The sequence below is a fragment of the Heteronotia binoei genome, chromosome 8 (assembly GCF_032191835.1).
Source record: "Heteronotia binoei isolate CCM8104 ecotype False Entrance Well chromosome 8, APGP_CSIRO_Hbin_v1, whole genome shotgun sequence".
Lineage (NCBI taxonomy): Eukaryota > Metazoa > Chordata > Lepidosauria > Squamata > Gekkonidae > Heteronotia > Heteronotia binoei.
The window spans coordinates 81,281,592-81,306,773 of record NC_083230.1 but is presented as its reverse complement, the minus strand read 5'-3'; the positions used below and the strand labels follow the sequence as shown (position 1 = coordinate 81,306,773).

General features: G+C 41.6%; 1 protein-coding gene across 9 annotated transcripts in view; it reads left to right on the top strand.

Moving 5' to 3' along the window:
* TNRC6B (trinucleotide repeat containing adaptor 6B) overlaps positions 1-25,182 on the top strand; it is a 201,436-nt gene that overhangs the window by 137,128 nt on the left and 39,126 nt on the right. For 6 of the 9 annotated variants that reach the window (XM_060245405.1, XM_060245402.1, XM_060245403.1 and 3 more), the window contains 9 exons: positions 23-367; positions 6,466-8,784; positions 11,450-11,605; positions 13,431-13,606; positions 18,012-18,086; positions 18,983-19,028; positions 20,131-20,279; positions 21,798-21,968; positions 23,072-23,197. In XM_060245405.1, the coding sequence (XP_060101388.1) occupies positions 23-367; positions 6,466-8,784; positions 11,450-11,605; positions 13,431-13,606; positions 18,012-18,086; positions 18,983-19,028; positions 20,131-20,279; positions 21,798-21,968; positions 23,072-23,197 (3,563 nt within the window). The remainder of the gene's footprint in view (positions 1-22; positions 368-6,465; positions 8,785-11,449; positions 11,606-13,430; positions 13,607-18,011; positions 18,087-18,982; positions 19,029-20,130; positions 20,280-21,797; positions 21,969-23,071; positions 23,198-25,182) is intronic. The other 3 variants (XM_060245406.1, XM_060245407.1, XM_060245408.1) reach the window with 3 other exon arrangements.

Genomic DNA, 25,182 nt, shown 5'->3' with positions numbered 1-25,182 from the left:
ACCTTTCTTTTTCTTTTTTTAGTGCCCGAAGCGACAAAACCAAGTTTAAGCCAACCAGTGACTGCCAGCCCAATTGGCAGCTCTCCATCGCCACCAGTCAACGGTGGCAACAATGCCAAAAGGGTGGCAGTGCCGAACGGTCAACCGCCAAGCGCCGCCCGCTACATGCCTCGGGAGGTGCCGCCGCGATTCCGTTGCCAGCAGGACCACAAAGTGTTACTGAAACGTGGGCAGCCCCCTCCACCATCCTGTATGCTCCTTGGGAGTGGAGTAGGGCCACCTCCTTCTCCAGCACCTGGAGCAAATCCAAACAACGCACAACCAGTGACGGGAGTGCTGCTGCCATGTGACAGTGGGACTGCAACCGGTATGAAAGCTTTAGTTGGAGAGAACTAGCAAAAGAAAACATGACAAAATATCACTCTAATTTCTTTAAAAAGCCAAGTTTTACATCACTGTTTTAATTATAGCTAGCAAAATAATGTGTATAAGCTATTCTTTTGAATTACTCCCATTATTACAATGTTGAAGGCATTGACCATTTCTCTGCCTTGCAAACTGAATGTTAGATGAGGAAGGTTAGAGCTGGACAAACATTAAATATTGTATATAAAAAGGTTGTGCTAGATGAATGGTAAACGTGTCACTGTGGATTTTGGGGGAATTGAGCCTAGATCAAGAATTTCCACAATATTAGTGGAGCTTCTTTTGTTATCATTGCCACTTCTCCTGTTTTGAATATGGGTTTGCTTGATAGTGAGATAGGGGTGCTAAATTAAGCTTCATAGGATTGACTTTTGTTCCAGCTTTCATCATTTGGGTTGGAAGAGAGAAAGAACATGAAGGAGTTATATACTGTGGAGCCCAGGTGTGGGGGCACATTATTTTTTTCCTTCCGTAAGGATGTCATCAAGCACAGTAGTTTTCTGATAGGACCAGTGGCAACTTTCAAGTTCTGTGGAATGAAGTAAAAGGGCACACTCAGGGATGTAATCAAGAGTAGTCCATATCTACTACTGCTGACTTGAGTTTCTGGGGTGGGGAACACCCCCCCCCCCCAAATCAATTTAAATGAGTAAGAATGTAAGCAGTCAAAGCCTGCCCCTCTTTCATACACTAGTGACTCCAGAATAAGGCATGGTGCAGTTTTTTTCCTTCTTTCTAACTTGGTTGGAGTCTTTTCATTGTTTTCCATTAGAACTTGGTGGGTGCTGTTGAGGTCTCAATCCATTTCTTGGGTTTGGTTCAGTTGTCACACAAAACAAAAGGTTTCAACTAACAGTGGTTAGTGGAATTGTTAAAATGTGGGCCACTCCATTAACTGTTTTAAATCAAACCAGCATTTGGAAATATAGTTCAAAGTTGGTTTATTAACCTCTGTTAAAGCATGGTTTCGAGTGCTGTGTGAAGGCCCAGATATCCATATATCGTGATAGGGTATATTAGCCAACTATTATTTTCCACTAGGAAAATCAGTCTCAGTATAGTATTGCCTGCAGCAATAAGAATTCTTAGGCTGGTTGGACTTTATCTTGTGTTAATAAAGGGGAAACAGTTATTTAAATGAAGACTAAAACATGCCAATGACATTGCTTACATTATTCAGTCCTACTTAAATCAATTAATATGTGAAACAGTATTGACTTTTAAACTAATTTTGAAACTAATTGCCGTTTTAGATTCGTAATGTTTTTGGTATTAAATACATAATTTTTATAACAAGCTCACATACTATGTAACATACATTTTCTCGTGGAGACAGGATTCCTTCCTCCCCTCTCCAAATTGTTAAGAAAGCAATATGGTGCAGTCCACAACTACTTTATATTGCGGGAGGGGGGGAGGGGGTTTGACCACAGAATATATATGTTGTATGGTATTTGGACTTGTCATAAATACGGATAGCTTAGTCTGGAGCACGTTTTCCATGCAGGTTCTCAAGTTCAGACACTGCTATGTCCAGATAAAAGGATCTCTGGTAGCATGGCTGAGACCTTGAAATCCACTGCCAGTTAGAGTAGACATTTCTGAGCTGGATGGACCAATGGTCTTAGTATAACTCAATGCTCTTGGAACCAGCCTTGCTTTTTGACAAGCAGCTTGGTGTAGTGGTAGTATACTGTAGTGTTTCAGCTGTATTTAGTTCACCAGCTTTCTCCTTTTGTAGACCCAGCTGATCTGAGAATGCTAGTCCACACTTTTGCAGCCTCATGTTTGAATTACAATAATACACCTTATGTTGGAATGTCCTTGAAGACAACCCAGAAAGGTCAGCTGGTTCAGAATGCAGTGGCCTGATTATTGTCAGGCTAGTTGATGCAAGTGTGTCTCACACATCTTAAAACAACTACTTTGCTTGCTACTTTTTCTGTGTCCAAATTCAAGTTGCTGGTTATGACCTTCAAAGCCCTTTAAAGCCTAGGACCCACATATCTAAAGGATTGACTCCTATATGTCTCCATGTGGTAACTACAGTTCTCAGACGGGCACTGACTGGCTGTCCCCCTACTTAAAGTTGCTTGCCTAGCATCAACTAGATTCCATGCCTTTTCCATTGTAGCTTCCACTTTGTGGAGCCAACTTCCTGAAATGGTGAGGGGGAGCTGTCTTTAGCAATGTTAAGAAGCAGCTGCAAGGCTGTTTTATGTGTTAGGACTTTCAGTTGCGTATAAACTGCAGGTATTGTTTGGGATGTGCAGGTATTTGGGGTTATGTTTGGTTTTGTTGAAACGTTTTAATTATTACTTGTAAGCCACCTTGAGCTACAAGAACAGGCAGGATATAAGTATTTTAATAAAATAAAACAAATGCAGTCTGCTCAAAGCTGCTGTCCTTTGCACACTTGCCTGAAAGTCAGACCTATTAAACCTAGTGGCACTTGCTTTTGGATAAACATAAATGTAGCTAGATTGAACTTCCCGTTAGTTCCCTGGCTGAATTGGAAAAGATTTTTCGTCAGAAATCAGTAGCAAATTTGATTTCTCTTTTAAAAAGACCTTTTTGTTCTTACCTACTAGCCAAATTCATCTGCTTTTGAAACACAAAAAAGCCTCAGCTGAAATGGGAAATGGGTTATCCATTGTTCTGCATGGGGTTGCACTTCCCATAAAGGAGCTGGTTTGTATCTTGGGGGTGCTCCTGGACCCAGGCCTCCTGTTGGATAAGCAGGTGGCAGTCGTGGCCTGGGATGCCTTTCAGCTGCTTTGACTGGCGAGTCTGCTGTGGGTCTTCCCAGGCAGAAAAGGTCTTGGCACTGTGGCGCATGCCCTTGTAACAGATCGATTTGATTACTGCAATGCGCTCTATATGGGGCTGCCCTTGAAGATTGTCTGGAAGCTACAATTGGTACAGACTGTTGCAGACTGTGTGTTGACTGGAGTGAGTCATAGGGACTGTATCACTCCAGTCTTGTTCCACCTACACTGGCTTCCAGTTTGCTTCAGGGCTCAATTCAAGATGCTGGTATTGATCTTTAAAGCCAGTACAGCTGGGGACCAACATACCTTAAGAACAGCTTTCTCCTATATGAACCTACTTGCTCAGTCTGGTCATCCTCGGAGGTCCTGTTTCAGTTGCTCCCACCGTATGAGGTTATCTGAATGGTGACCTGAGTAAGGGCCTTCTCTGTTGTGGCACCAAAACTGTGGAACTCCCTCCCCAGAGAGATTAATCGATCTCCCTCTGTCAGTGGCTTTTGCCAGCAGGTTTTTGTTTTTGTCTGGCATACTTCCAATAAGAGTACTGGCCCTCCTTCTACTGCTGTGTTGTTTGTGTTTTTAATTAAATTTTATAATCTAACTGTAGTTTTGTTTGAATGTTTTTGTGTTCATCGCCATGTAGGTAATGATTTGGGTAGAAAGGCAGCATAACAGTGTTTTGAATGAATAAATATCCTTTGGCTTAAAAGGCATTTGCCAGGCTTAAAAACATCTTTGCCATTGGATAAGTGGGGGTTGATTTTTTTTTTTTTTTGAACACTATGAATGTAGATATCCTGGCTTAATCCTGTTTTGTTTTATGGGATATCCTTGTGATGCAGGTTGCAGTTCAAAGCGGGTCTCTGTGGGGTAGCAGTGGCAATGAAGCCTGCATTTGTCAAGGCAACTCAGGATTTGACTTAATTGTCTGAGTACCCAATTTTACAAACTTACCATAGTTAAAATACACTTTGATTTCACATTACGTTTGAACTGAGCTTTGTTGTATAGACTCACCCTGAATTCATATTCTAACTATGCAATCCTGTGTAAGAAATAAGCCCCACTATCTTCAGTAGGGCTTACTTCCAAGCAAGTGTGCATAAGATTGCACTCAGAGAGTAATCCTAAACAGGTCTACTGAGTGTAAATCTCATGTCATTCAGTGGGATTTTTTCCCAGGAACATCTTGGGATTGTAGCCATAATCACATAACAATATATGACAGCAGTCATAATTAGAAAATTCAATATATGCTTTCCTATATGTAAAAATAAATTGTTTTATATTGTTCATGAAGAATTCTCATATGATGTACTATCTCATTTATATCTGTAAATGAGTTTCTTCTAAGTATTAATCTCTTCAGGGATTATACTAATGGATGTTTCCAAGACAACAGTGTTTGCCTTGAATGGGCGCCAGCTGATGATAGTAAAATCTATACAAATTTAGTTGCCAACTAGTTATTTTTGTTGTTTTTGTTACATGGGTAACATGTTGGTTTTGTTACATGGGTAAAAATAGTTGCTGAGTGACACAAATTTTATGCTGTGCAGAGACAGGTCTTCGTCAGGTGTTTTCTCTCAAACATCCTCTTTTTGGAAATAATAACTTTTACTGTCTTATCTCAGGTGATAACTCATCTGACAGGTAAGGATTGTGTTTTAGTTGTATGAAAGAATGTAGCCTTCTTCAGTATCTAAGCAGTACACATATGAATTAATGCCCCAGGATATTATAAATTCAATATTTTACAGATTTTAGAATGGTTAGTAGTTAAAACAGATGTTCTCAAATGGAGTGTAAAATGTGTAGTTGTAATTTTCCATTTAGAGGTTCTTGTGTAAGATAGTTTCAGAGGATAGCCATATTAGGCTGCAGTAGAACAAGTCCAGCAATACCTTAGAAACCAACAAGATTTTCAGGGCATATTCTTTCAGACTCATATCTGATGGAAACTTTGACTCTTAAAAGGTAATATCCTGAAAACTCTCTTGGTCTCTTAAGATGCTACTAGAATTGAATCTAGTTTTTTTGTGTGAGAAATGTAGCTTTATCTTTAATTCCTAATGGTTGGGGGGGGGGTTGCCTACTTTAATTGTGGGAGATCTGAACTAAATGGTTCTTTGGCGCCAACTATAGTGCTAGCATTATTTTATCAGCTTGGAAATTGATACAAATATAGTTACAAAATAAACAAAATAGTGCTTATAGTGTGCATATATCTGTGCTGGAGTTTATGATAATTTATAGGATTTGGGGTGTCTTTTTTATATAAATAGAACCAAAAGCCTGACAAGAATGTATGGGCATTTCTGGTTAATTTTTCTGTATTCAGAGGATTAATTCCTTTGACTGCACATACTCAGTTCAACGAATTATGGCAAAATTAAATCTTCCAGTGAAACTGATTGTAATAGATTTAGTTTTGACAAAATGAAGTGCATCTTCATATAATGCATAGTTACAGAATTCTTGACCACAAAACTGCATTGATGGCTTAGATGATTTTTTAAAAATAGACAAAGTAGTGGAGGATAGGTCTATTTGTTGCTGGTGTATAGCTGTGTTAGCTAAATGAAACAGCTGTGGGTGGATGCAGTATGCCAACTCTACAGTGTTTTAAGAGTTCTTTATACATTTTCTCTTGGGTTTAAGATGCTGTCTGTATGAGACCAGTACTAATTGTTGCTTTTTATCCAGACTTTATCCATCCTTTGCCAGCTGTGTCTGAAAGTTGGTGGATGCAGTTAATACCTGGCTAGAAGGATTTTTTAAAATTATACAGCAGTTTTCTTGAAATTTAGTAACAGTTAATAAGGTTCTTTCAGCATCAGTATTAATTACTCATGCAAAATTAAAAGCAATATGTAGCTTATAAGAAGCCTGTTGGGTCAGACTAAGAGTTCATCTTTTTTCTAACATGCCTCTGGGAAGCTCTCAAGTACAGTTGCAGGCATCAATCCTTTTCAATTTGTTTCTCCAGGAATGTATTCAAAAGCATACTAATTAATCATTGAAGTTCCATTTCATATCCATTCTGTAGAAGTGACTAGTAGCCATTAATCTTCCATGAATTTGTCTAATCCGTTCAAAAAGCATTCTAAACTAGTGGCCATTACTACATTTTCTGGCAGTGTATTCGATTTAAAATATAAATGACAGCTTATAAATGAGCAGTCAGATGCTGAATAGAAACAGTAGTTTGTTCTGTTGGAGATCATTTAAGTGCTTATGAATAACTATGATCATGTTTCATTTTCAGATTCAACAACTGGAGGTGCTGCTGCTTCAAATTATGCAAATTCCACTTGGGGTCCTGGAGCCTCCTCCAACTGCAACAATGCCAACCCAACTCATGTCTGGGACAAGGTGATTGTAGACGGGTCTGACATGGAAGAGTGGCCTTGTATTGCCAGCAAAGATACTGAGTCTTCTTCCGAAAACACCACAGACAACAACAGTGCCTCGAACCCTGGCTTGGAGAAGAGCACTCTGCCAGGAAGCACCACTAGCAACAAAGGAAAAGGAAACCAGTGCCAGTCTGTAAGCTCTGGTAACGAATGTAATCTTGGGGCCTGGAAATCTGACCCTAAGGCTAAATCTGTTCAATCTTCCAACCCTGCAGCAGACAGTAACAATGGTCTAGCAAGCTGGAGGAACTTGAGTGGGCAGGACAGAATTGGCCCCAGCTCTGGCTTCAGCAACTTTAACCCAAATAGCAACCCATCAGCTTGGCCAGCACTGATTCAAGAGGGAAATTCAAGGAAAGGGATTTCAGAATCTGATAATGGTAGTTCCAATGCACAGATTAGTACAGCAGGTCAGACTTCTAGGGAACAGCAGTCAAAGATGGAAAATGCGGGTGTTAACTTTGTCTCTGGCAGAGAGCAGGCTCAAATTCACAACACTGATGGACCAAAAAATGGAAACACTAACTCTTTGAACTTAAGTTCACCAAACCCAATGGAGAATAAGGGAATGTCCTTTGAAATGGGCTTTGGGAACGCCTCCAGGAGCACTGATGCCCCTTCACAAAGCACTGGAGAGAGAAAAACTGGGAGTGTTGGATCTTGGGGTACAGTAAGGGGGCCTTCTGGACTAGACAGTGTCTCTGGTCAAAGCAATTCTGGAAATCATGGGAACAATGGAAAAGATAGGGAGGACTCATGGAAGGGAGCTTCTGTTCAAAAATCAAATGGGTCAAGAAATGATTCTTGGGATAATGGCAACAGGTCTACGGGTGATGGGTCTTGGACCTTTGGCCCTCAACACTCTAGTGAAAGCAAATGGAGTGAAGGGAACAAAATGACATCAGGGGTGTCTCAGGGAGAATGGAAACAGCCGTCTGGGTCTGATGAACTGAAGATTGGAGAATGGAGTGGTCCAAACCAACCAAATTCTAGCACTGGAGCATGGGACAATCAAAAGGGCCACCCCCTTCCTGAAAACCAAGGCAATTCCCAGGCTCCCTGTTGGGGAAGATCTTCCAGCTCTACAGGAAGTGAAGTTGGAGGTCAAAGCACTGGAAGCAACCACAAAGCAGGAAGTAGTGACAGTCACAATTCTGGACGTAGATCATACAGGCCTACACATCCTGATTGCCAGGCTGTCTTGCAAACTTTGCTGAGCAGGACTGATTTGGATCCCCGAGTGCTTTCAAATACTGGCTGGGGTCAAACTCAGATCAAACAGGACACTGTTTGGGATATAGAAGAGATGCCAAGGCCTGAGGGAAAGGCTGATAAAGGAACTGAGGGGTGGGAGAATTCTGCCATACAGACAAAGAGCTCAGGGGGCTGGGGAGATGCACCCAGCCAAAGCAATCAAATCAAGTCTGGATGGGGGGAGCTCTCTACTCCAACAGAGTGGAAAGAGCCCAAAAACACTGGAGGATGGAATGACTATAAGAACAATTGTTCTAACTGGGGAGGAGGAAGACCCGATGAAAAGGTGACAACAACTTGGAATGAGAATTCAAGCAAGGATCCAGGATGGAATGGACGGCCACCTAATCAGGGGTGGTCTTCTGGGAAGAATGGCTGGGGAGAGGAAGTTGACCAAACAAAAAATAGTAATTGGGAAAGTTCAGGAAACAAGTCAATGTCGGGTTGGGGTGAAGCTAGTCAAAATGAGATTGGGACTTGGGGTAATGGTGCAAATGTGAATTGTTCTTCAAAAGGAGGGTGGGATAATAATAAAAGAGCTCCAGCGTGGAATGATACTGGTAGACAACCCAATTCCTGGAATAATCAGCAACAACAGCACCATCAGCAGCCAGAGGCACCTGGCTCCTGGGGCCCACCTCCACAGCCCCCAGGTAATGGGAGGCCACCAAATTCTAACTGGAATAGTGGGCCACAGCCAACTGCCTCAAAGGATGAGGAACCTAGTGGCTGGGAAGAACCATCCCCCCAATCAATTAGTCGGAAAACGGATATTGATGATGGCACTTCAGCATGGGGCGACCCTAATAGTTACAACTACAAGAATGTGAACCTGTGGGACAAGAACTCACAAGGTGGACAACCTCCACGAGAACAGAACCTCCCTACTCCAAGGACTAGCAAATCGGCAACCTCAGGTATTCTGTTTTATTTTGCTTTTCATTGTAATACAAAGTGTGAACAGTAGAGTATTAACTAGCGTTCCAAATATAGTACGGAGACACTTCCAAATCTTTAGCTAGTTCTGCATCATTTAAATTTGTCATGAAAACAAGCAGTTCTATAGACCCAAGTGCTTTGTGTGCTTGTTCTCTGACATATGATTTAAGAACTGAATAATTATACTGCTTGTAGTTATAGAACTATACTTACAGCTTTCTTTTTGGAATGTTCACCATTTATAAGTTAAACTGTATGTGTAACTGATGTGGAAACCAAATGAGTGAGGAGGCTCAAATTTCTCTATAACTACTGTAGCATGAATGTTGTGGTAGAGAATGCTCTAATGTCAGTATTGCTCCCACCTTCATCCAGGTATCAGTCCAGAGCTGGTATCATAACCAACCAGAGTGGCATAGTGGCTGAAGTGTGGAACTAGGATCTGGGAGACCTAGGTTCACAAATCATCACTCTGCCATGGAATCTTGCATGGTGGCCTTGGGCCTGTCACCAGGGATGGCCCTGCCACTAGGCAAACTAGGGCGCTGGGAGGTAGGGGGCGCCGAATTGGGCTTCCCCCCCCCTCCCTAGTCAAATGCCTAGTTTGCCTCCTCCCTCCCTTCCCTCCCTGGTCAGTTCAGTGCTGGGGAACTGGCGCTCAAGCACCACACTCCCCAGTGGGCTCCTGCTTGTCACACACTCAGCCTAACCTACTTCATAGGGTTGTTATGAGGATAGAATGGCAGAGAGGAAAACAGTGTGAGCTGCTTTGGGTCCCCATTGGGGAGAAAGGCAGCATATAAATGAAGTAAACAATAAATCATATGCTATCAGAATCCCTTGACTTATTGGTGTGTGGTGCATGGTCTGCAACCCATCCTGTGCAGATATGCTTTAAACAGATCAGAAAATGTGTATACACTTCCCATGGATGTAGTCCACATGTAATCCACTACTTTGTATAGCCCACTGCTTTTAGTTCATGGCTGTCTTCTCTGAAAAGATGCCAGTAATAATAATTTTGTCAGTCTGCCGTTGTTAATATCAGACCAACTTTTACCCAGTGAATATAGTTGAACAAATTAGATTATTGATAACATGTTTTCCTGTAAAGTTGGTGTGTTTTTTTTTACTTAGACATTTGAAGGGGGAAGTATGGTCATGTATATTTTGCCTCTAGATTATCCTGACAAAATTTGGAGTGAACTGCTTGCATAGCTTTGTATAAAGAGTACTTTAAAGGAAAACTGTGTTACATTGGATTTGTGTAATGAACTTCCTGCAGCCGCTTCTATTTCCTTGTAACTTCTGCAGAGGCTGTTGGCATTAGAGAAAGGAAGGAGTGCTTAACCCTTTTCCCTTTTGGCTGCTTTGCCCCCAAAAACCACACCTCTAGCTTTTACCCTCACCAGTATTCCAGATCCATGTTTTCTTTGCATATGGCAAGTAACAGTATATTAATGACAGCAGCATAGCGTGCTGTTTCACCCTTATGAAGCCATTTTTCTGATCTTGTTCAGCTATATCTAACAAGAAACATTCACCTAAATCTTTTCTTGTCCTGCAGTATTCTGAACTGCTAATTATTAACTGAAAACATGTATTGGGTGTGACACTGTAATACTAGTATTTTGTCACACTGTTATTTGAGAGATTTGCTTTGATTTATTCAATGAATCACCCTATCCTGGCTGGTGCCGGGCTCTGGGTGATGTACAGCAGTATGATAGATACATATATTTATAATTGATAAAACCAATCAAACAAAAAACAAATTGTAAACCCTGATGACATGCAACTAAAATTCTTTTAGTCCAAATTGCCAGAAGTTGCATTGGGGGCGGAGGGGGCAGGGGAAGGGAGTTGTTTTCTAGTGCTAAGAATCAAGTAGTGCCAGAAGCAGTGTTAAAGCAGCAGTGTCAAACGTGACCCGGGGCCAAATCAGGCCCCTGGAGGGCTCCTATCAGGCCCCTGAGCAGCTGGCTGTCATCTGCTTCCTTCTTCCTCTCTTGCTTCCTTCTGCATCACAGTTTGCTTTGCTAGGCTTGCTCAATCATACAGGAACTACAGAGCAAAACCTCTACTTTCTCCATTGGTTGAGGCTCCTCCCTTAGGGAGGAAGGGGGGAGAGGGAGAGCTTGCTTTGCCAAGCAGAACTACTGAGCCAAGCCTCTCTTCCTTCTATTGATGGAAGTTCCCCCCCCCTCCTGGTCCCCTGGAGAAAGAAGGAAAGAGCCAAAGCTTCCTTTGCCCAGCTCCCTGAATCCCATGGGAGTGATACAAAGAAAGCACCTTTAAGACCAATGAGTGCTAATGTTTTAATCATATTTTATTTTAAGTTTTTTAAAAAATCTTTAGTTGTGTTTGTGTCCTTTATAAAGTTTATATCTCTGCTACCTGGCATTACATTTTATGACACACATAAAATGTGTGGCCCAGCCCTACAAGGACTCATTTATGTCAAATCTGGCCCTCAACAAATTAGTTTGACACCCCTGTGTTAAAGTGTGAAATAACAGAATAAGCTTAGCTGTATAGGAAAAAAGTAAGGATTTCCCCACCCCCATCCCAGTGCTATATTAAGTGTTAGAAATCAATTTTAATACATTAATTGTACATAATGAAAACTCTTTCTGTGTGAAGTCTGGAACAAAAGCACACCTCCTGCTCCAGATAATGGTACAGCTGCCTGGGGTGAACCGAATGAAGCCAGTCCTGGATGGGGTGAAGTAGATGATGCAGGGGCTTCTACCAGTTGGGGGAATGGACCCTCCACTGCACCAAATGCCATAAAACCTAGTGAGTACTTTCAAGTTTCATTTCTGTAACAATCCTGTGTAGCTTTGGATAAAATCTATGTGTTTTGTGATTTCTGTCCTGATGAAGTGTATGTAGCTTTTGTGAAATACTGTAAATTTTGACAGAGCAATAAACCATCCACAAAGTATGGATAACGTTTACAGGTTCGAGTAAAATAGTAACGGATTTTCATGGTCTCTGTTCTTCACACCCTTGGGATTGATGGTGCTTGCACCGACTCTGACAATGATTCTAAAGCTCCAATGTGAGGATTTTCGCACCAGCCACTGGGCATGCTCAGGAATTCCACCGCACATACCCAGAGGAGGTGCCGTCAGTCCCAAGGGTGTGAATGCACAGATGACCACTTGAAGAACATCAGTTACATGTAAGCAACCTGTTTTTCTCTGGACTAGTTTGACTTGTACATAGGTCTTCCTTGCTAGTTAGTTTAAAAAAAAATAAAAACACCATTTTCACTTGAAGAGAGGAGGACACATTGATGATTGGGTACTCACCTATGCACAGTTCCTGGAAACAGGAAGTAGGTTCTTACTTCAGTCTGCAGTGGGGAGGGAGTGCCCACCATCCTCCTCAGTTCTGTTTTCCTGTCTCCTGAGAGCAGGCAAGGAAGAAGCTCCCTGTTTCTTCATTGATCTCCTGGGTTATTTCTTCCTTTTGTGCCTTTACTTACTAGATCTGTCTACTCCTGTTCTGGCCTACAAAACATGCACCCACACCCACAAACATCCTGCTTTTTTTCTAGTACTTACATTTTGTGGCATGCATGGCCTGCCCGACAAAGTGACGTTTATGTCAGATCTGGTCCTTGTAACAAATGTGTTTGACACCTCTGCCTTAAATGACTTGGGACTCCAGTACTTGAGGGGTCACTCCCTCTCAGAAGTGATGTAGTTGGTGACCAGAGATTGCTTTTTCAGTGGTGGTATCTTGCCTATGGAATGGCTTTCTCCTTCAGGCCAATCTGGCAATGACTGTATTATTTTTTAGACCTCAAGCTATTCCTTTATACCCAAGCTTTTAATTAGAGGTTGATCTTTTAAAATTTCTTTACTGTCTGCTGTAGCCTGTTTTGTGATATTTTAAGCTGTTCCATGTTTTGTTTTATGTTGTACTTAAAAGCTGGGGTTTTTTTTTAATGCTGTGGTAATAGTTTGCTAATTTAAAACTATTTTTTATCTGCTCATATTTTTATCATGTTTTACTTTTAAGCTACCATAAGCAGGTTTGCTGAAAAGGTGACATAAATAATTGTTTCACAGTGCAGTCATAAATAGAGTTTTACACCCTTCTAAGCCTACTCACTGGACTTGAAACCCTGCTTAGAATTGCATTACTAGTTGCTTTTGTGGTACCATGGTTAGGAGAGAGGTAAACTGCAAAGCATGTTGCAGTTCTTGTTTTAGTGAACTGGAAATTAATTTTGGAAAGCATGTTAAGTATAGAGTGAAATGGCTGAATTGGGTGATACATAGTGCTTGAAGGGAAATTATATTTCCTTAGAATAAAGTCGCATTTCTCATTGTGATGGAAGGCCTGGTTGACATTCAGCCATCTAGAATTATATATTTGGGCATAAGTACTGGGAGAGTTTTTGCTAGTATTTATTAATGTGCAGTGACAGGAGGTTGAGGCTACAGTCTTATGCATATTTACTTGGGGGTAAGCCCTCGTTGGTCAGAGGGTGACTTGCTTCCAAGCAGGCATCCATAAAATCAAGCAACATGTAAACCATTGGCCATTGCCATATGTTGTTGTTTGTTGATCTAGTTTCCTTTTGCTAATACTTTGTTTTCTTTCAAAGGTAACAAACCATCTCAAGATGGCTGGGGGGAAAATGATGGGCCAGTATCTGGAACACGGCATTCCAGCTGGGAAGAGGAAGAAGAGGGAGGAGTCTGGAACACAGGCTCTCAGGGAAGCAGTTCCTCCCATAATTCAACAAACTGGGGACAAGGAGGAAAGAAACCACAGATCAAGGTAAGGCTTAGATGATAGAATTTCAAGCAGATCAGTAATCATTTAAAAAAACCTCAAATGCACACAGTAAAGAATCCTAAAGTATCCAGAAGCCAGAACTCCACCCCAGCTCTATCACTCCATTTGCTGTCCACTGCACTGCCTCCTTCCCATGCTACTCTGTGCTCCCCAGTGCCAAAGAAGTGGGCAGGCCTGGCAGGAGCGATTCCACTAGGCTATTTGCTGGAGTCTTGCCCCATCTGGTGTTCTTCCCTTCAGCCTGATCATACATCAGCAATGATGGGGCTATCAATACCAAGACCAGGTGGAAGAGTCTTGGCTCACCAGGCCTTACAAGAGAGAAATGGCAGAGGCAGAACCAAAGTGGGGTGAACTGGGGTGTTTAAAGCTTTACAACCCCAGGGCAAGAGGATGCAGTCAGGACTGCTCCTCTCCCACCAAGTAGAGTCCCAGAGATAGCCGGGAAGCACAGGAGCAGCCTGACAGGAACTAGGGTTTTGCCAAATAGAATAACCCCCCCCCCCCCCCCAAATAGCTGATTTGGCTGTATTCAGGCCATATAGAGCAGGGCTGTCAAACTCATTTGTTATGAGGGCCAGATCTGACATAAATGAGACCTTGTTGGGACAGCCATGTTGGGTTGGGCCAAGCCAAGACAGGCTGGGCCATGTGTGTACTCATTTAAGATTAGGTAGCAGAGAGATAAATTTTATAAAGAACACAAACAAATATATATTTTTTTTAAACTTAAAACATGCTTAAAATGTTAGCACTCATTGGTCTTAAAGATGCTTTCTTTGTATTTCTCCCATGGGATCCAGGGAACCGGGCAAAGGAAGCTCTGGCTCTTTCCTTCCTTCCCCAGGGGACTGGGGTGGGGGAGCCTCAGCCAATAGAAGGAAGAGAGGCTTGACTCAGTAGCTCTGCTGTGCAATTGAGAGAGCCTGGCAAAGCAAGCTCTGCCTCCCCCCTTCCTCCCCAAGGGAGGATTCTCAGCCAATGGAGAAAATAGAGGTTTTGCTCTGTAGCTCCTCTGCAATTGAACAAGCCTTGCAAAGCAAGCTGTTATTTGAAAGGAAGCAAGCTATAGGGAGAAGGAAGTAGATGACAACCAGTTGCTCGGGGGCCTGATAGGAGCCCTCCAAATTAGGGGGGCCTGATTTGGTCCCCGAACTGCATGTTTGACATCCCTGGTGTAGAGCCAAATCAGATTCTCTGATCTGATTCAGCTGCTAAATACAGCAGCCATGAATAGCTGCCAAAATTTTGCGGCCATTAGGCTCTATTATACCTTGTTGGCCATTGAAGTCAATAGCAAAATACGGTATAATGAATTGCGGCTGGAAGGAGGGAGTTTGAAGTAGGGGCCCCAAATTTGCAGGGCAGTTGCAGGAGCCTCTCCTGCACAGAACCCCCAGGTTTCAAAAAGAGTGGACCAGGGGGTCCAATTCTAGGGGCACCCCAAGAGGGCGCCCCATTCACCATTATACCCTATGGGCCATTCAAGTCAATGGCAAAACTGGGTATAATGAATTGTGGCTGAGGGGAGGGGTTTGAGGCAGAGGCTCCAAATTTGCAAGGCAGCTGCAGGAGCCTCTCTTCCACAGAACCCCCCCAGTTTCAACAAAATTGGACCAGGGGGTCCATTTCTAGGGGCACCCAAAGAGTGTTCCTTTTTCCCTATGATGGGAAGCAAGCAATTGATTACTTTCCCCACTGTAATGATGGTGGGGAAAGTGACTCTGGGGGACAGTGTTTGAGTGAGAGGCACCAAATTTACAGGGCTGCTTCTGATGCCTCTCCTCCACAGAACTGCCAACTTCCAAAAGGATTGGACCAAGGGGTTCAACTCTAGTGGCACCATCTATGGTGGGAAAACGTACCTCAGGCAGCAGTCAGATTCTCCTAGAGAATCTCAACAGTCAAGTCAGCTGTGCTGAGGGTACTAGCTTGCAAGGAACATAGTTGCTGAGGGTACTAGCTTGCAAGGAACATAGAAGAACAAGTACTACTGTGGCAATAGTAGTGCAATGCACAGAACTTAGTTCAAATTAGAGAATCTTTCAGATTTAAAATTGGTACGGGGGCTTTCTGTAGGGACTGCAGCACAGAACAAGTGCATTGAATGCATTAGTGCCAAACAGCAGAGATGGGGCATGGACTTTCCACATGCAAAGGAGTTGCATACTGAACCACAGCCATACCGAAGAAATACCTGTGAGGAATTCTGTCACACTTCACTGTAAGAAAATTTTGGAAACCAGGATGGGCTTTAAAAGAAACTTCTGAGAAATCAAGGCTGCTCAAAGGGAACCTTAACTTACATGGCAATAAGTTGCACAAATATCACCTCTAGCCTTCTTTTAAAAGCAAGTAGCTTGGGAACCTGTTAGTGCACCATACTTATTCTAGTTCTTGGTTCTGGCATGGCATGCACCTGAAGAAAGAAGCATTCCTATCTATCATAACAAAGCCGAGAGACCAGTCACCACAAAAATACTCAAGACACAGGAACCTTCAGGACTTAATAGAGATATTGGCTTCCTATCTCAGTGGACCCAGTAACTTCCTCAGCTCTTAATTTCCCCCAGAATTCAGCCAAAGCTCAGATGTCCCCCCCTCCCCCCCCCCCTCCAAGCAAGCCTGAGCAAAGATCCTTCTAGATTCATTGACTTCAGTACACTTAGAGAGATACAATTGTTTAGGATGACACTATTAATTACGTAGAGTGACAAGTACTGAAAGCTGATGTATGTGATGACCAATTTTATTGGTGAATGCAAAAAATTATTTTTTCCAACATTTACAGATATCTTCAGTATGATGACATAGAATCGTTAGAATACAACTGATTGATTTAAAACATATTGTACCTGTACTTCCTTAGACTTAAGGCAGGTAGTTTTGTAGAACACAAAAATATGTTAGTTAAGAAGAAAAAAAGATTTCCCTGTAATCTTGCTTGGTTTCTCTTGACTGATCTTTACCCTGTCAGCTGCATTTCATGTTTTTAGCTCGACCTGTTGAAATATGGGACTTCAGCTTCTTGAGGCACTGTAAGCACTGATGACAGTGAGGTATTTTCATCTGCAGTGAAGACAGGGAAGTGTGACTGGTAGGATGCAAAGTATGTTAATGCCCATAATAGGTCCTACTGATTTCAGTATAGTATTTCCGCTTTAGTAGCATGGGCATATTTGATTCTTCAACCATTAGTCATTTCAAAAATCCGGCGAAGACAGAGGTCCTTTGTTTGGGTCGCTGCGGCCCGGGAAGGGAAATCCCCCTGCCAGTTTTTGACGGCGCGCCGCTGACAGCGTCGGGCAGGGTCAAGAGCCTGGGGGTGCTATTGGAGCCTTCTCTGACGATGGAGGCTCAGATAGCAGCCACTGCCAAGTCCGCTTTTTTTCACCTTAGGCGGGCGAGGCAGTTGGCCCCGTTCCTGGAACGCGACGACCTAGCAACAGTGATTCATGCTACCGTCACCTCGAGGTTGGACTACTGTAATGCCCTCTACATGGGGCTACCCTTGTGCCGGACCCGGAAACTGCAGTTGGTGCAGAACGCTGCTGCCCGGCTGCTACTAGGGCTCCCAAGATGGGAGCACATTCGGCCGGGGCTCCGGGATCTGCACTGGCTGCCAGTAATATTCCGAGTCCAGTACAAGGTGTTGGTCATTACCTTTAAAGCCCTATATGGCCTAGGACCTGTCTACCTTAGGGACCGTCTCTCCCCACACGTTCCCCAGAGAGTACTACGCTCGGGTTCACAAAACCTGCTGGTAGTCCCTGGGCCAAAGGAGGCCCGCCTAAAATCCACCAGGGATCGGGCCTTCTCAATAGCGGCACCTTATTGGTGGAACCAGCTGCCGGAGGAGGTGCGGGCCCTGTGGGACCTAGGGCAGTTCCGCAGGGCCTGTAAGACAGCCCTCTTCCGGCAGGCCTATAACACCTAACTGATAATGAGAACATCTCTGGATGGAACAAAATGCTTCTATAGACCGCTGGTTTTATCTTATCTTGTTTTATTAATTATGGTTTTAATTGTATTTGTAAATGTTTTAAATCGAATTGTATGAATTATTATGCTGTGAGCCGCCCTGAGACACTTCGGTGAGAAGGGCGGGATATGTCCACTAAATAAATAAATAAATAAATAAAAACAGAGTTCATCAGCAAAACCCCCTCTGTTCACAGTGCACTGAATAATTGATACAGCAAGGAAAAACAGAATAGATAAAAATATGAGGAACAGACAGAAAAACCCAACATAGTGTTGAATAGCTGTGTTAAAACATGAACATATAAGCATCTTATTTTTAATCACTATGCTACATAGACTTATTTTTGTTGAGCTCCTGCCCCAAGAAAAGTAAAAAACTGATTGATTGTCTTCTTGCTTTTAGTGTTCGTTAAAAGGGGGCAGTAGTGATTCATGGATGAATACTTTATCGGATCAGATTTCAAATATGGGATTGCTGGTAAGGCTTATAAAATGTCATAGTTCAGTTGCTTCTAAACATTATTTTCTGATAAAAATAGGCTTCTAAACAGCTGCTTGCCTGGTTGATTTTACTATGTATGAATTTCCTGTAGAAACCGTTGTAAATCGGAAAAGAGCAGGTACATCTTTCAAGCCACTAAAGTGGTAGAAACAGCTGTTGATTTACTTATAGTACTGATTTTTGAAATAATTTAGATCTGCTCACTTCATTTTTGAACTATTAATGTGTAGGAAAGTTCAAGATTATGGTTTGCTGTTTGCTGTCTTTATTTGCAACCTAATTCAATACAAGTATATGATCCTGTAATATATGCTCAGCTTTGACCTGGTGCTGTAATACCTGGGGGTCAGTTTGAAAATAAGCAATGCATAGATTTGAACCCAAACTCTGACATTTTCTACAGTTATGTCTTTCCAAAGCTACAGGAACATAGTGTCCCAAATTACCAATAGAAGAATTACTTGGCAGCTTATTTTAAGAGTAGATAACTGGTGCAGCGTGAAGAAACATTCTGGCTGCTTTTCTGAGAATATAATCCCTTGACCATCACATAAGGATAGAGGTTAATTTCCCAGAGCAGCTGTTCAGTGTGTGCTCTCTCTCTCTCTCTCTCTCTCTCTTGCTTTCTCTCTCTTTCTCTGTGATGGGTTCATGTATTTCTGGTTGTAGCTTGTGAAAGAATACCAGTATCAGTTAGAATAAGCTATATTCAAGATTAGTTCAGCTTTTCTTTTGTAGATCTATTTAATTGATTCTCTGTTCACACCAGAAGCACATGTTCCCAATTCTGAAATGTTTGCTAAACAGTGTTTTCTTGCAGAATTGTCCCATACCAGTTTGTTAAGCATTGGTGTTCATATTTTCCCTTTCAGAATCAAACTGAGGACACTCCAGGCAATAAGATGGACTTATCTGTAGGTGTGTATTTGATATACTTGAAAGGATCAATGTGATGCAATGGTTTGTGTGTTGGATTTGATTGAAGAATGTCTGAGTTTGAAACATCACTTGGACAGAATTGTAAGCTGCATAGACCTTGGCCTCATCAGTCTCTTTTAGTCAAGGCCACTTCATAGGTTGTTGTGCTGGGGACGGAGGGGTGGGCAAGAATAACTCCATCCACATACACTGCTCTGAGAGGAGGAAAAAATGACATTTTCAGTTGGGATGTTTAGGACAAACTGGTGATTGACAGCCAAACTGTGTACATTGTGTTGAGAATCCATGATCAGATCCATACTTTGAGCCTTAAAATGTGAGAGAGAAGGAAGATTGAGATCAGAGCTGTCGCTCCAGGAAAAACAAAATTAACTTTCCTCCACCTCTGCTGCTTCCCCATCAAAACCGCTGCTACACATGCATCCTCCCCTGAAGCTGCTGTTAGGCATGCTAAGGAGAAAAGACAGACAAAGAGAAGATGTCTGTCTTGCTTTTCTACAACAAGTAATAGTAGTCTGTGATATGTGTGTTCATATGGAAAAAAATGTGCAGGTGTGGGAAAAACTATTAACTCTCCTTACTCAGGTAGTGTATAGTTTGGCCCTGAGTGTGCACACTCATTAAAAGACTGTATAAAGTTCCTCTGTGCTAATTAGGTTTCCCTGTATTGAACAGCTCATAAAAATTCATATCCTTTTGGAGGAAATTACACTATAAATTTCACAATTTGGTATAAAGAAGCTGTTTTGCTTATCAATATTACACTGAGAAGGATCTTTAGGACATTCTTCATGTGTGCATGCATGAGAACACAGTAGTTTTACATCAGATGCTATAATTAACTCAGGTAATCTCCTGTTCAGTGAGCATAGTTAAATCTCAGCAAAATTATAGCAATTTGGAGGAGAGATATATGCTGGTATATAAACAAATGCTGTCTCAAATCTCAGGTTGTTGAGAGTATGTTCTGTTGTGTACATGGTTGTAAAAAAAAAATATTTAGATTTAGTAATTTTCCAACTGCTACCACTAACATACAACCATTGGTATGAAACTTCAAGCTTCTCCTTTTTCCTCTCAGGTGGCCTCCAAGATAAGAAGTTTGATGTGGACAAACGAGGCATGAATCTCGGGGATTTTAATGACATAATGAGAAAGGGCCGGTCTGGTTTTCGTCCTCCTAATTCCAAAGACATGGGAACCCCAGATAGTGGGCCTTACTTTGAAAAGGTGAGACAGATTTTCTTGGTTAGACTCCACTGCAAGAACTGCTTGTTTGCATTCCATGAAGTATTGTAGTATAGAAAGCTGGAAGACAGGAATGCTTCTGCGAGTTAAAATCAACCAACTCCCAGTTTAGATAAATAAATACCAGCAAAGGAAGGTCTGTCCCTTTGGCTATGTATTGATGGTTCTGTAATCTCGACAATTTGTCTTTTGTCAGCAGCTCTCTCATACAAATAGGGAAGCATAATCAGTTTGATGTAGAAAAATTCAAAGTATTATGCATCAAATACACAGCTAACAAAATCTGGGAGCACTTGCATAACCAGGTTATCTTTGGATTCTCTCTGCTATTTGACCAGTTCTATGACCATTAGCAACAATGACTTTTAAAAACATCTAGCAGCTGTCTTGGAGGACAGAACCTATTTTAAGAGCCCTGTTAATCATCATTGAGTTTTTTCAATATAAGTTGTTTTTAAAAGACCCAAACAGAAGTGGGGACTAAACCAGAATTCTCATCAAAGATGTTTTGCTTCAGTTTTACTTGGTTCTTGCTTCCCAGCTGTTAGGATTTAAACCAAAAATATGAAGGGCAGTTTCATATGTCAGAGCTTTCTTATGTGGAAAGAAAGCACTTCTGTGAAAGAAAGTCTATAAAGCACCCTTAAGCTGTCTTCAGTTGATCTTGATTCTAACCTAAGGAGTAGGGAAACCAGTCATTCTGTGCAATCATTGAGTGCATTCACACACACTAAATAATGTGCTTTTTCATTAAAAGAGGTTTTATTCTTAATGTGTAAAAATGGCAAAATCCACTTGCAAACAGTCGCCGTGAGAAAACACCCATTGTCAGTCTCAAAATAAAAGGTCCTCAAAACTGATTTCTTGTCTCTGGACTGGCCAGGAGGTCTGCTGCTTCTCTTTTCGGTTAGGGCAAGCCTTGCCAGCACCTGATCATCTGCTAGGATATTCTTTTTGTTGTTTCCAAAGAGCGCCTTTAGTGACAAAATATTAAACTGTAAGGATGTCGGTTCTCTTCCTTTGAATTAGAGAGATACACACCTGCTTACATAATGTAATAGTTGGAAGGCCAAAGCCAAATCCCTTAAATAGTTAAAAAAGCAGGTACTGTTACCAATTAGTGAAAGTGCTTAGAAGAAGGAACTTTTTCTTCACTTGGTTCAATATGATCTATTTACCATAGTTAAGAATATAGTGATAGGTCTCCTGTAGAGGCTGTTGATAAGAATTTTCTCATATCTTTCAGCGAACATGTTTGCTTCCTTTAAGCAGGCTAGTATTAACTGTGTGAGGTTTTTAATGAATGTGTTGGCTGTTTTGGCTCTGCTTTCAGGCTACATCTCCACACATAAATAGTTGAATGTGTCAGAATTACCCTTTTACTGGTTGAAAGTATATACTAATTTTGCATATACTTGGTCACTCATAGTCACTCTTTCTCTCTTTGCATTCTGTTGCTTCACTAACCAACTCCTGCTGATTGGCTAACTGCTGCTTCAGCTGACTTTGCCTTTCTCCAATCAAGATGGGTGCCTTGGGGATGAGGCTCCCTGCTCTCCCTTCTCCCCTTCTCCCAACTACAAGCTATCTCCCTCTGGTTCCACACTACCCAACGTCTGCCTTGGGGCAATCGGCTCAGGGCTCAACCCCCAAAACTTCGCTGCTAGACAAGTAAGGAGGTCACTTCTTGGATATAATGCATCTTGGCTGAACCCTGTGCTTAAAGACTGGTCAGCTTGTTTTTCACCACTTTTTAATTAAAAGAGGTTTTATTCATGGAAATACACTAAAATAAATCAGTCTGCAAGCTTTTTAATTGTAGAATCCATCAGTTCTTCTGTTTCCTTCCAGTCATTCAGTTTGTTGGTTGTGTCTGTTACTTTGACCTCTTACTAACACTTTGTAGCAGTCTCTGTAGATTTGTAAATATTGCAGTGTTCTGCAAAAAAGGCTTACTTTCCACATTGTTGTAAAATTGGCATTAAAAACCCCACACCAAATTTTCATAGAAAAATCTTTTATCTAGATTTCATGCATTTAAATGAGCAGTTCTTTATTTTAAACATTCTGAGAACAGTTTGGGGAAAGTAAAGAGAAGATTAACACTATTATCAGTTTGGAAATCTCTGGCACAAGCTATGGCTGTGTAGGAAAAATATTCTTAGAGGATTAACATGTAGAATGAACGTATGGGGTGTGATGTGGTTATTTTTGCAAAAATAAAACACAGTCAGTAATAAGAGACAAAGCAGTATACTGTGAAAAGTAATCTTGGCCTTTGGGGGCTTGCACTGATCATGGTCCATATTAGGAAAAATCATACTATCCGTAGACACTTCTGAAGGTTTTTTTAAATGCAGTATGTAAGCTTTTATCATGCTTCCGAATAATTTTTGTTGGGAAAGTCATGTATAGTTGACAGTATAGAAATGTTCTCATTTGTTTATTCATTAATTATTCTGTTACTGAGTTTAATTTAAAAAAATATTGCCATCTACACCAGAAAACATTTAGAAAACAAATTGACATGAGGGTCAAGTATGAAAATGTTCTTAAACTTTTCCTCTGGATATTTTTATCTAATCTTTAAATGTACATTATATGAAAACAAAACAGCTATAAGAAGAGATAAAATCAAAAAAGATGGCAAACAGGAAACAATAATTAGTATCTTCTGAAGGCATAGTTGATCTCCAGTGGAACATTACTGTTGTAATATTATCTGAAACTAAGTCTTGAAACAGTTGTGCTCATCATTTGGTTGAATTTTATAGGGGGGCAATCAAGGTCTGTTTGGAAACAGCACAGCACAATCGAGAGGAATGCACCCACCAGTGCAGCCACTAAATCCTTCCCCCAATATCCGGGCACAAGTGCCTCCCCAATTTATTTCTCCCCAGGTAAGTAATAAGAGGTTAACTGTGGGTGTTGCATTGTGATCTATTTGCAGTTCCACAGATGGAGTTGCACTTCTTGAGCAAACCACATAATGGAATCTTCTTGAAAATTCTGACAGAATGAGGCAGTACCAGCCTTCTTCCCACAACTGCCTGTTTTTATGCTCAATCAAGAATCAAATGACAGATATAGTACTTTCTTTTGAGCACAACAAGCACAGTAGAAGAGAGAAACATTCTCCATCTGATTTTGTTCTCTGTGTTCTTCTCAGTGATAAGAATATAAGCTTATGTTTGAAATTTCAGCTGACATGATCAATTGGCTTAGGTGTCAAGGGAGTCTCAGTGCCATTGAGAGGGTCTTTGGACAGCAAGTACCATCTGCGTTATGATACTGAAGAGCAGTTTTTTAAAATGTCAAACTGATAGAACTAACCTATCTGTCTATGACCATGAATTATGACTTTCCACTCTAGATGGTATGTACATTCTTAGGGTCTCCTCAGTTCAATACAATTTGATTAAGAAGAAGGCTAGTAAAAAGCGCACCAACTTAGGGCCTTAATATGGGAGAAGATGTTGGCTGCTTCATCATCCAGCTGATGTGTCCCATTCTGCTTCATAACTGTGGCTTCCTTGAGTCTGACTGTACATTGGATGGCCCACCGACCATGGGTTGCCCACCGACCATGGGGTGGCTGTTGTTTTTGAGTAACTATACAGTCATATGCCCTGCTTGCCTTCCTCCTCTTTGATGGCAGACTGTTGTGTGTTAGCAGTAGAAATGGTAGTGGGCAGCTTGGTAGTGGCTGCATTCCTCACTCATTCTAAAGGTGTAAAAGAGACTAGTTGTTGGGAAGCAGGGCTGGTAATAAACTCACTCTGTAAGAGATTAATACAAAGTTCTGTCTGTAACAGAGTATAAGGCTATATAGTCAGATAACAGACTATAAAGAGAACAGGGGAAAAAACACTGATTATAATTAAATCAATTTGTTTTGTGTTCACTAAGGAGTTTTAGTAATAAATTTCAGAATTTTGTTGCTGTTCTTATCTTTCTCTGAGTCAGAAAGACTGTTTTTGACCTGCATACTTAATGCAGGACTTTGAGGTGCTGTCCAGCCTCTCATTTAGGATGTCAGTCTCTGCTTTTCTTCTCACAGCACAGAGAAATAGAAGGAGAGAGAGAACAAAACATAAGTAAGCAAGAAGCATATCTTCTCATTAGTATGCCCTGGCCTATGCATCTATGCAACAAAATAATAGAAGAAAGCAAATAAATTCTTCCACTTCCTTGTGCTATGGTCTACTTCCTTTACTTTTTCTTCCCCCTTCTCTTTAGATAACATGAAGGAATGAGGTTATATATGGATTTCCAGAAAGGCCACTGTTGGGAAGCAAGGGGTTTCATAATTCATTCTAATAGTTACAAAAACTAGTAGTCAACCCTGGAGCATTGCAACAAGCATCTGAAATATAAAATGCTAGTTCTAGAAGTCATCTCCCATTTTAATAGTGCAATCATAAAGGTTGCCTGTGCCAAAGTAGCTGGGTGTCATTCTAAAGCCGCCCTGAGCCTGCTTCGGCGGGGAGGGCAGGATATCAACCAAATCATATAAATAATGAAGCTTCTAGTCTGCCAGTTGTAGGGCAGTCCTGGCAGGGGTTTTGTAGGGCTAGGGAGGCAGTGATTGGGTTCCGGGGAAGCGGTTTGACCACTGCAGGGGAAGGAAGTAATCAGTAGCACCCATAGCTGGCATCTTGTGCTCCTTTGGACCTTTTGGGTATGGCCGTGTGAGGGGAGGGCTCATTTTAGGCTTGCATGGGCATCTGTGGGCTGTGACTTGTTGGGTTTTTTTGGTGGCAAGATTTTCTGTCACTGTTGGGGCATTCCCATGCTTGAAATGGCTTAGGGACTATCTACCACCAAGCCCCTAGCCTGCTTACTTTTATGCCAGTCAAGGACTTCTGCCACTGGCCTGCAGACT